This window comes from Dicentrarchus labrax, unplaced genomic scaffold, assembly GCF_905237075.1.
Source record: "Dicentrarchus labrax unplaced genomic scaffold, dlabrax2021, whole genome shotgun sequence".
NCBI classification, from domain to species: Eukaryota; Metazoa; Chordata; class Actinopteri; family Moronidae; genus Dicentrarchus; species Dicentrarchus labrax.
Genome location: NW_026136720.1, coordinates 20,931,142 through 20,943,479, shown reverse-complemented (window position 1 = coordinate 20,943,479; position 12,338 = coordinate 20,931,142). Strand labels below are relative to the sequence as shown.

Below are 12,338 nucleotides of genomic sequence, written 5' to 3'. Positions count from 1 at the left end.
TTAAAAGCAATCCATCTGACAGTCCCACAAAATCTTAGTTGATCTCTAGTATCAAAAACGTATCTGCTGTAGTCTTAAAATGTGGCTGTTAAGTGTTTGTAATTTCCTTTTTAAAAGAGCAGTTGTGGGCAGTTTGATTTACGTCATAGTGGATTCCAATAGTCAAATAGTCAATAGTGACAGTCAAACGTTTGTCAAAATAAAACAAAGATAGGATTGTTTGGTCAATACAGAGCAGTGGGTTATGATGCATGAGTGGTTTGAGACATTTTGATACTTTTTGTCCAATGTGAAAACTTCACTATTGCCGTCATAATTCAAACTAACCATAGCTGCTGTTTTCTGTGAAGGTCAACAACTACCTACACCTATACCTATAGCAAAGTGTACTGCAAGATAGGAGGATGTGAGACATGTGAAATGTGAAAAATGGTATTAATACAAATATGGTATTAATACCTCATCAGTTACTGAATGAGTCATTCACAGGACTGTATGTAAAATGTTTCAGATTTTCCCACTTTGAGATGCAGTCAAATGATTATGGCTGCTTAACGCTGCAGAAAACCTACATCAGCCTTTATAGAGGGAAGGGTTTCACAACAATGTTTCAAAGGTATATCCAATACAAACTCTGAAATTTGGGGTTGGGACACGGTGTGTTCATGCTGTCTGAGGTGTGAGGGGAAGAGCATTAAGCTCAGTGTCAGAACCACAGTCAAACTAATTTTCTTTTCCGCTGCCTCCAGGTTCCAGATCTGCGAAACCTAAAAGTGTTAGGGCTGACAGTCTTTCCCGGCACCTCTGGTAGAAACACTGGATCACAAGCTCAGGATGTGTTTGTGATGTTTGATTAGCCTATTCTCTCAGGAACAGTCATTTTCTTTTCCAGGAACACTAACATGTACTAGGGATTTGGTGCAGGGACTGAACACAGAGTACTGAACAAACACATGGTGCAGGAACGGGGCCTTAAATTCAGTGCAAATGAAGACAATAAATGGTGAACTGTGTCCATCACTATATATATGCACACATATAGCATAAGCAATATATATTTCGAGCTGTAGGATTTACACTAAAATTTTGAGGATTATCCCCAAACACAGAGAGAAGAGCAAAATGTGTAAGTAAGTAATCTGTGGTCCAATCAAATTTAAATAGTTGGCACTGTGAGGATAAATATATTAACCCTGGGGTCTAATTATGACGTAAGAATCCTTAACATGGGGTTAATGGTAAGCTAAAGGTTACATAATAAACATGTGAATGACTTTGCCCTGCGCTTTCTGTGGCCTTGGCCTTAGGTTAGCCCAGGGCTTAAAAAATCTAAAAAGCAGCTGTTGTTTAGCTACCAGTTAAGAGATAAATTGTAACTTTTTTACCTTAAAATAACAGCTTCAAAATCAGTCACACCACCAACTATGTCACTGGATCATATTTTATGGTGGAAATGTCTGGTTTTGCCTTTGATATCCTCCAGCTTCTCCTCAACTCTCTGTGATTCATAGAGTTTCTTGATGGACAGAAAGCTTTATTATTTGCTAAAGTAAGTTAACAGCTAAGCTATAATTAGCTCAGTCCATGAAGCCCAGGTTGAGAGCTCAAAGCACCAGGGGAGTGTTGGTGTATTTTCACAGATTTTCAGGCCCAGGGCGAGGGAGAGAGAGGGGAGTCATTCAGAACGTGATGCCAGGCGAGCGGGAAATGTAACCTGGCTCAGCAGCCTCTGCGGACATGGCAGAAGTGTCGAGGCCTAAGAGGACGCTGGCGGAGGAAGCTATGAAGAGAAAGGAGAGAGTGACCAAGCAAGAAGTCGCCAGACAAGAGTAAATCTGGGACTGGCTTTAAGTCGTTGGCGAGAACTAAAAGGTTGCAGACAGATGGCGAGCTGGCCTTCTTGCTGTTGGACTTCTATCTACTATTAGCTGGCTTACTATGTCTTGTGTTGTTGCACTTGCTTGATATTTGGCTGTGTTAGCAAAGTGGTCGATCATAAGTGTCATCATAAATCATAACAAATGCACGTGACCAGCAGTTCATATTTACAACAGTAGTATTGCACTCTGAAACTGGAGGAGCCAAATCACAACAAATACCAAATCTTACATATTGTTGCTTTAAACCTTCATCCTGGTAGCATTAGCACATTCAGTGTTTCCTGATAGTCCTCACTAAACATCAATGAATAGGAAAGCAACTCAAATAATGTTTTTTTTATTCACTCTCAAATACAGAGATCCCACAAATGGAAAAGCCAAATTGGTAGTAACACAGAATTTGATATCGGCAATGATAATAGGCAAATTTATTTGAAACAATAAGTCAGTTTATTGATTTGTTTATCAAACTTTAAAAGGAAATGAATTGACAACAATTAAAGTAACTTAGTTGTCAAATATGAGGATTCGCTGCTTATATATGATTGTGTAATGTGTGAATGTAGGACCTTTGGGTTTTGGCCTGTTGGTTGGACTTGTACTGAAACAGTCAGTCAATTATTGAAGTAATTTTTCAAGCAATAATGCACAATATTTTCTTGTTCCAGTTTTTTAAAACATGAGTATTCACAGTATTTGCAGTATTTTGGTTTTAGAGTGTTGGTCAATAAATTGGGATTTTTTTTACATGCTTCACTGTTTTTACAGACCAAACAATCACTCAGAATAATAGGCAGAGTAATAAAAAACTGTTGTTTGCTGCAGCCTTGTGAAGAAAATATGCAACTTCAAGAAGTCACAATCGATTGGGGAAGTTAATTTCATCTTAAAGACTTTAAATGATTAAACAAAAACATTATTGCCACCAGACGGACCTTAACCCTAAATAAAATAAAATCTGTCCAAATTAAAAGATCTTAACCTCTTGTTTTGTCTTGTTTAACTACAGCACTGCAGTGACGGTGTCTTGTTGCACACCTACCGAGGGACCCTGCAGCTAACTCGTAATGAGAGTCAATGGCAGGTCATTCACGTTGAGTCACACCTAAAACACAGACCCGGACGAAGGAATCGATGCTGTAATGAGCAGAGGGGGCGTGATACTGAGCAGAGCTGTCAAGCCCCTTATGGCAGAGGCAGAGGAGGCCTGAGAGGATGGAAGGGGTTGCTATGGCACCGCTCTGGCATCCAAAACTGTGATTGATCATCTGGGCTGAGAACAGCTTAGAGTGGCAACGGCACAGCCAGAAAAAATTGCTGACCAGCATACTCCTGAGTCTGCACACAACATATTTCATAACTGCTCAACAATCCCTCTACACCCCTAAACCTCGGACAGGATAGCTGTAGTCTGCTGCAGTTCCTCAGGAGGAGAAGCGGGGTTTCAACTCAGACATCACTGAGATATTCAGCTGAGTAATGATGCCTGAGAGACAAAATAAGACTCCAGCTGCAAACAGAAAGCTGTGTTTTTGTCCTTTATAATAAATGTTATGTTGTTGAGTTGCTGAGGACAGCCTGCAGATTTGGTTTGTGTACTTGTCTGAGGGTCTGTGACACCCCGTCCACAATACACCCCATGTAGGGACACACACATGCATAAAAAAACATATGACGCCTCAAATGCAAACTGTATTTTAAATGGCTGGCTGCTGCAACACAGAGAGGCACACTCTTGTGCAGGGTGGGAATAATGTTTTGCTTGTTTTAGCTAACTTATCCAGCCACTGTGATTGGTCAGGTCTAAACAGGAAATTATTGATTCATAAATAGTTTAGTAGCCTTGAAATAGAGTATTGTATTTGGTTGACACTGTGAGGGAGGCTGCATACGGCTTACAGCTTTATTTAAGTAAAAAGGACCTCTGCTACAACTTGAGTCTGCAATTTTATAGTCCTAAGAGTTCACAGTGGGTAGGGGAAAATGCGTGCTGTCCCATGGTGCAATGCTGCAGCAACTGTCTCTACATATAGATACTACTCTATCCATTGCGTCAAAATATTTCACTCCTGTTGACGCTTCCAGGTTTACACGTTTTCCCGTGACTTTCCATCCCAAAGCCGCACACTAAAACACAGCTGGCGAACACATAATAACCAGAGATTGAGCGGCGCTTGGTCCATCACTCACCCCGCTCTATCTGCGCTTTAGCGGCGTCCAGCTGCTGCTCCGTGCCGATCTCCCCGATCACTATCAGCATGTAGTAGCCGCCCCGGTTGAACGGCACCCCGCACCGTCGTCTCCCTCCTCCTCGGCGGTACCGTAGTCGCTCCTCGGACCCCGGCGGCGGCGCGATGTAGCCCTCGTCTTCCTCCACCACCGGGAGCGCACCTCGCACCGGCATCTCCATGGCAACAACCCCTGGAGCCGACGCCGAGGCTGACTCCATCGCCATGACAACTACCGGTGTGAGCGAGGAGAAGGATCTGGTGGGGTGGGTGAGGGGGGCGGAGGGTGAGGAGGAGGATGCCGAGAGGTGAGGGAGGGGAGGGAGGGAGGTGAAGACAGGGGATAACGTGTCAAACCGCCCATTATATTAAAAGGTTTTATTTCCGGTGGAACCTTTAAAAATAAGAGCTCTTTGGTGAATGTGTGGCGTTCACATCCGTCCGACTGTCATTACTGAGCTGCAGATTGGTGAGTCTTTGCATAGACCTTTAGAAGATAAAAATCAGAATCAGAAATACTTTAATAATCCCAGGGGGAAATTATTTTCGTTACAACACTCCAGATATACATATATATATATATATATATATATACATACAACATTCAGCACAAAAAATATAAATATATATATATATATACAACATTCAGCACAAAAATATAAATATATATAACTATATATATATATAACTATATATATATATATATATATATATATATATATATACACAAGATCAATGTACAGTATTAATGTGCAAAAAGTGCAAAAGAATGATTGTCTATGTTTTGAGTCAGAATTACAGAGGGGGGGTGTCTGACTCTCTGAGGGAGAAATTAATTTCACTCAAATACTTGTTGATTGTTGATTACATCAAGTAGCTTTAGTAATTTTAAGTGGCACAGACTTAATTTTGAAATTTGTATTTGTATTGTAAAAATTATTGTATTTAAATTAACTTCTTTTTTTATTTAATCCATTTCAATAATAAAAATAATTTCTGCACAAGCTGTAGCCCAAAAAAGAAGCCTATTAACTATGTATCATTGTTTGTATAAAAAGCTCCCAAAAACATCAGAAAAGCCCATCTCTGGTTCTATATTCAAAGGAAATAATCAACCAAATCTCTTGTTTTACACAAACTTCCTGCAGTTATTGAGTTCACTGTTTGGGTTCATTGTACAGTTAATCAGGTATATAATATGAGCTATCCATAAAATCTGTCACTTAGTCAGGGGTCGTCAGTTCACTCAATGATAGAAAAAGGTTGGGAACCACTGCCCAACACTACTGAATGATGTACATCAGGGGGATGTAGAAGTGGGTATTATGCAATACTAAATAACCTGCTTATACATCACTGTGTTTAACATAACTAAAGTAACTCAATACACAAGTTGCTTAATAATATGACAATAATATTTCTACATTTTGGTTCTAAACTTGTTTATCTGTGAGTCAAGTCAGTTTTATGTTTTTTACCTGTTGCATCTTTAAGAATATTTAAGGATCCCACAGAGATGTGTTGTCTGCCCTCGATGAAAAAAATATTTTCTCTGAATAAATCCAATGTTTAAATCCAATATTTAAATCCAATATTTAAATCCAATGTTTAAATCCAATATTTGCAGATATTGCCACTGCCCTGTTACACAGTGCACACAGTGCACACAGTGAAAGTATAGGACTCAGACATTGGAGTTTCCCCGGATAAACATCTGATCTTTCTGACAGACACAGTGAACATCTGTTAGAATAAAGAAAACACTCAGAGATCTAACGCACTCCTGAATAACAGGGACATTATTAAACGCTGTGACCAAGTTTTAGAGTAACATGAGCTGTGAGGACACCAATGAGGCTAATAATGCTAACATTAGCTTAGCACGATGTAGAGTTTAAGCCAGCCTGCACACATTAATGCTGCTCTGTATTTAAGTTGGGGTAGTTTGCCAAATGAACAAGTTAATTATCATCCTAGAAGCTTTTTCTCTTGTACAAGTCTGATATTCTGTTTTACTGTACAACCATAAAGCATTATCTTACCTTTGTGTAAGATGAAGCTAAAGTTATCCATTATGGTTTTCTTACACTCTCTGCCTAACTCTTCTCTTGGATCTGGACAGCGCAAGTGTATAATTTTTTTATACCTCCATCCATCACATTATATTCAGTGACACTATTTCATTCTGCTTGACAGTTAACTCTCTGGAGGATAACTATTATTTGGGATTTATTTCCATTTTCCGCCAGGTAACCGGAGGAAACAGGTAGCTAACTGTGAGCAAGAGGCTAAATGTTGTTCCTCTTGTGCTGGAAGTGGACAGAGTTATATCTTTTATATCTTATTTCTTTTTTATCTTCTATTATATGTCAGTGGTTTGGACTGGATAACAACACAACACACAGTGAAGTAATAGCCAGGATAGCTCAACTAAAGCTACAAACAACCCAACAACACTCTCTAAGGTAACACTCACTAGTCTGAACACACACACACTCAGCTGGCAGTGTGTAAGGTAAGTCTAATACAACAGCCATGAAATCAATCATACCTTCACGGAGGTTATAATGTTCAGCTTTAGAGAGGTGTTGGTTGAACTGTGTGTACATTTTGGAGGATGTAGCTGCTGCTCTTTGGTTATACTGACAGGTTCAATTCAATTCAATTTTATTTGTATAGCGCCAAGTTATCTCAGGACACTTTTCAAATAGAGCAGGTCTAGACCGAACTCTTTAACATTAATTACAGAGACCCAACAGTACCACCATGAGCAAGCACTTGGCGACAGGGGCAAGGAAAAACTGCCTGTTAAAAGGCAGAAACCTAGGACAGATCCTCCGGCTCTAGGTGGGTGGTCGTCTGTCTCGACCAGTTGGGGTGAGAGAGAGAGAGAGAGAGAGAGAGAGCGACAGACAGACAGACAGGTGCACAGCAACAACAGTATTGGCAATGGCAGTCAAGCAGGACCATGGCAGGAGGCTCCACCAGGATCCATGAGAACCTGCGAGACGAGAAAGCACAAGAACTCCGGGGAAGAAGTGGAGTTAGTAACATGCATTAAAGGGACATGAATGAGTGCAGAAAGAGAGAGGAAGAGAGTAGCTCAGTGCACCATGGGAAATCCCCCGATAGTCTAGGCCTATAGCAGCATAACTAAGGGATGGTTCAGGACTCACCTGATCCAGCCCTAACTATAAGCTTTATCAAAGAGGAATGTCTTAAGCCTACTCTTGAATGTGGTGAGGGTGTCTGCCTCCCGAACCACAACTGGAAGCTGGTTCCACAGGAGAGGAGCTTGGTAACTGAAGGCTCTGGCTCCTGTTCTACTTTTAGAGACTATAGGAACCACAAGTAGCCCAGCATTCAGAGAACGTAGTGTTCTAGTGGGGTAATAGGGTACTATGAGCTCTTTAAGATATGAAGGGGCCTGACCATGAAGAGCTTTATAGGTGAGGAGGAGGATTTTAAATTCAATTCTACATTTTATAGGGAGCCAATGCAGAGTAGCTAGTACAGGAGAGATGTGATCTCTTTTTCTAGTTCCTGTCAGTACTCGTGCTGCAGCGTTCTGAATTAATTGGAGCGTTTTAATGGACTCATTGGGGCAACCTGATAATAAAGAGTTGCAGTAATCCAGCCTTGAAGTAACAAATGCATGGATTAGTTTTTCTGCATCTGTCTGTGATAGTATGTGTCTAATTTTTCTAATATTACGTAAATGAAAGAAGGCAGTCCTAGAGGTCTGCTTTATGTGGGAGTTAAATGACAAATCCTGATCAAAGATAACTCCAAGATTCCTGACAGTGGTGCTAGAGGCCAAGTTAATGCCATCTAGAGTGACTATATCTTTAGACAATGAGTCTCTAAGGTTTTTGGGGCCAAGAACAAGAATTTCGGTTTTTTCTGAGTTTAACATCAGAAAATTGCAGGTCATCCAGGATTTTATGTCCTTAAGACATGTTTGTAATTTAGATAATTGATTAATTTCATTGGGTTTGATTGATAGATATAACTGCGTATCATCTGCATAACAGTGAAAGTTAATGGAGTGATTCCTAATAATGTTGCCTAAAGGGAGCATATATAAAGTAAATAGTATTGGTCCAAGTACAGAACCTTGTGGAACTCCATGACTAACTTTAGTATTTATGGAGGATTCATCGTTAACATGTACAAACTGAGAACGATCTGATAAGTATGACTTAAACCAGGTTAGGGCAGTTCCTTTAATGCCAATTTGATGCTCAAGTCTCTGTAAAAGAATATCATGGTCAATGGTGTCAAATGCAGCACTAAGATCTAATAATACAAGTACAGAGACAAGTCCATTGTCAGAAGCAGTCAGAAGGTCATTATTAACTTTAACCAGAGCTGTCTCTGTGCTATGATGAACTCTAAATCCTGACTGAAAATCCTCAAATAAACTATTGTTATGTAGAAAGTCACACAACTCTTTGGCGACTACTTTCTCCAGAATCTTAGAGAGGAACGGGAGGTTAGAAATCGGTCTATAGTTGGCTAAAACCGGTGTTCCTGTATTCTACATGTATATCAATGAGGGCAGGTGAATGAACTCATCTTTGTGTAATGCAATACAGTTCAACAGCACCACAAACAACACTCTCAAAAATGATCATTAAGTTAAGTTAACAACATAAGCAACAACTACGTTAAACAGTTTCGACAGAGTGAAACTGAACATTATAACCTTCATGTGAAGGTACAATTTATTGCTGGACTGTTGTATTAGACTGCATTAGTTTTAGTTGAGTGTTGTACCTAATAAAACAGATTCCCCCCCCCCCCCACCAATGTTTTGTTACATCAGCGAGAGGAGCTGCAATGCCTTGACATACTTTCTGAAATCCAGCAGGTAGCTCCTGTACTACCTGCTTATGCATAATAAGCATGAATGTCACATAAACCCTATTTTGAAATAATCCTGCAGACTGCTACAGTTACATGTTCACAATGTATATTTTTCATACAATATAAAATATACAGCCAGTGCTCTCACTCTGTTATTTTTCTTGTACTCACAAAAACCTGAATCAGACAGTGTGAGCGTAACAATATTGTAACAATTTGGAAAAGATGTGTACACATAGTCAAGGATTTATAAGTAAAAAAGGATTAGACCAGTTAAAGTGTCAATCAGTCACTGCTGATCCCAATGTAGGATTCAGATTATGTATGAATGCAGTCAGCCTTGTGCAAGATTTATTAGAATTATCTGTAAAAAAATTAAAGGACAGTTTCTCCAGAGCTCAAATGTGTTTTATGGACACACACACACACACACACACACACACACACACACACACACACACACACACACACACACACACACACACACACACACACACACACACACACACACACATATACACACACCCCACACACACACACACACACACACACACACACACACACATACATACATACATATCAGAGCACAGTGATAAAGACCAGAATGCAGACCAGCCTTAAAACATACTCTTTCTTCTCAGATTAGTGTTCCTCATTTAGCTTTTCTCCTGGTTAACCTTGAGCTTGGCACCTTTCAGAGTGTAGCAGAGGGCGTCTCAGCATAAACTGTCAGCACCACACTGTGGGGATAATAAGGAGGTCCACACCAACTTCTGTTGTTGGCCTCACAAGTCCACCTGAACCTTTCTGTCACTGTAATTATCACTGATTTAACACATGAAGATATCTGCAAATATCTGTCCCATTTATACAGTTTATATTGATGCAGATGGTAAATATTTTCCTTTCATTTTGACCATATTTTTATTAAAGATCTATTTTTAAATTTCTATTATTTATTATTTATTAAAATTCTATTTCTATCTGATTCAAAATCCAAAGACAGACCTAACTAAGGTCATATTTATATATATATATGTTATATGTTGTTTAATTCAATTTAAGCCAAATGAAACGGTCTGATATCTTAAAACAAGAGTAGTGTAGTTACTACCAGCTCCAATCAGCTGTGTTTGTAAGAGTGGGTGTATAGATACCTCATATGTTGTTGTTTTTTGCTGCAGGTCTCTCTGACAGTGAGTCAGCACTTCGCTTCATAGAGCCTACACCACAGTCATGCTTCCCTCTAGTGGTAATAATAAATGAGACTCCCAATTCACTACAGGTTAGTTGATGATGGCAAGCTACAATGAACCTGTAGGATAAGGCTGGGAAAAATATCAGATCTGCAAGAAAAACAAACAAAAACAAACAAACAGACAATGCCAATGTTTGATCGTAGAATGAGGATCCTTTCAACATTTAACTTTTAATTTACAACTCATTTCCAGGTTTCACGCAAGAGTCCTTTCTTATGCTTTTCAAACAAATAGCAGATTAGATTACTTTGATCCCAACAGCACTTTGTCAAGACACTGTATGTAGATGTGGCAGCTATAAATTGTACTCTATGTCACCATCTGCTGGACAACAAATGTCAAAACACATTGTTGGATCAAATTGCCTGTAAAATATCCACTATATACTCATCCAAACTCAAAAAGCTATATTAACAAAAAAATGTGTATTTGAATTAAATCGAGTATAGAGTATAAAAAGGTGTGTTGTTAATTAAAACATGTACCTAACAATAAAACAATATAAGAAAAGGCAAAAATGTATCTTATAAATGTCCTAAATTAAATGAAACACAATTTAAGCCTAATTTATAATTAGTTTGGGTGATTTGATAGTCTTTTGGAGAAATGTAATAATAAGCTTTAGGCAATCTATATGTAGTACAAAGGTCTGGAAACAAACTTGTACCTCTGGATCCCATCTACAAGACAAGAACAAATGTTTGTGAGAAAATGTTTTTGGGTAATTTGGCTCAACTGAAAAACTTAAAATTCACTTTATGTTAGATCCCACTCACCTACTGTTCTTTCCATTGTGGCTGCAACCGTATAAAACATAAGCAGGTCAGAGGATGTGCAGTCGTGTGTGTATATAGACCAAACTATCCCAGTGGGAGTGCAGAACACTGCAGAAGTAAATGATATTCGAAGTTCACTGATCATATTTATTACCTAGAAGAAGATGTGGACAGAGTTCAGGAAGGTTTTGTAAAACATATCACATGAAGTCACTTAGTGCTAACAAACCCACAGTGGGGCTAGTTTGTTAGGGAAACTGGGGTGTTGGTAATAAGATCGTTAGGTAATTAGTACGGTCAGGATAAGCTATTGGGATGTGACCTTTCCCTGTCTTTCATTACTTGCACTATCTCAGCAAATCTCAGTACAACAGACATAAATAAAGGGAACCCATTGAAAAATATAAATGTTTAGCAAATATGAGTGTCATAATTAATAATAATTCAACCAACCAACAACAAATCAAGCAGTCAGTGGCTACAGCCGGGAGGCAGAGAGAGTGAAACAACACAATCGTACTTCTGAAAGAGCCCATCAGCCCAGGTAGCCGGCCTGTCTGTTGCTGACGGCTGTGTTTGATGGGGAGTGGCTGCCACTGCAGCTATTCTCAGCCTCAGACAGTGACAGACAGAGCCTGAAGAAAGAAACACAGACAGACAGGCAGAGTGACAGACAGACGGATGGTAGAAGCAGCAGTTGGGGTTTCAGTGTAGGTTCCCCACAGACTGTCTGGGTCACTGCAGACACAAAGGTCTTCCTCTCCTCTTTGCTTTGTGTACAGTGCCCTCTGTCCTTCTTAAAATAGAGAGGAGGAGAAGGCAGACAGAAACATGTCAGACTCTCTATCAAAGACGAGAAAATGGCCTGGAGGTATTGGTGAGTGTGCTGTCTACATTATGTGTACTCATTGCTTATAATGTTAACCCCTAAGCAAAACAGCGACAGCTAAACATCAGAGAATCTAACAGTGACAACTGATGTGAAACCATCTGACACCAGACAAAATCATCTGAGCAACTAGCATGCCTAGCATATTTCTTTCCTCTGCTCTCCCATTCTCTTATTCATCTTGTGCCCCTTAAGATCTATCTCACGTCCCATCGTTTTGGCCCCATCCTCCAGGTTGGGAGCCGTTGCTTCAGATGGTGCAGGTTGTTGGCATCCTGGCCTGACAATGAGCAAACGGCCCCCCCTTGTGGAGCGCCTGCAGCCTACTAAACTGAAATTTGCAAGATTTCATGACGTAATTCAAAAGAAAAGTGCCTTACTTTTGCAATAGTATCAAATTCAAGGAACTCTCCTAATTAATAAATTCAGACAATGTG

The 12,338-nt window shown here is 39.6% G+C and overlaps 1 protein-coding gene across 1 annotated transcript in view; it reads right to left on the bottom strand.

Annotated features, from left to right (window-relative positions):
* map1ab (microtubule-associated protein 1Ab) overlaps positions 1–10,150 on the bottom strand; it is a 74,827-nt gene extending 64,677 nt beyond the window's left edge. The window contains 2 exon segments of the mRNA XM_051381861.1: positions 4,071–4,366; positions 10,135–10,150. Of these exon segments, the coding sequence (XP_051237821.1) occupies positions 4,071–4,366; positions 10,135–10,139 (301 nt within the window). The 5' untranslated portion in view covers positions 10,140–10,150.
* Between the last annotated feature and the right edge of the window lie 2,188 nt (positions 10,151–12,338).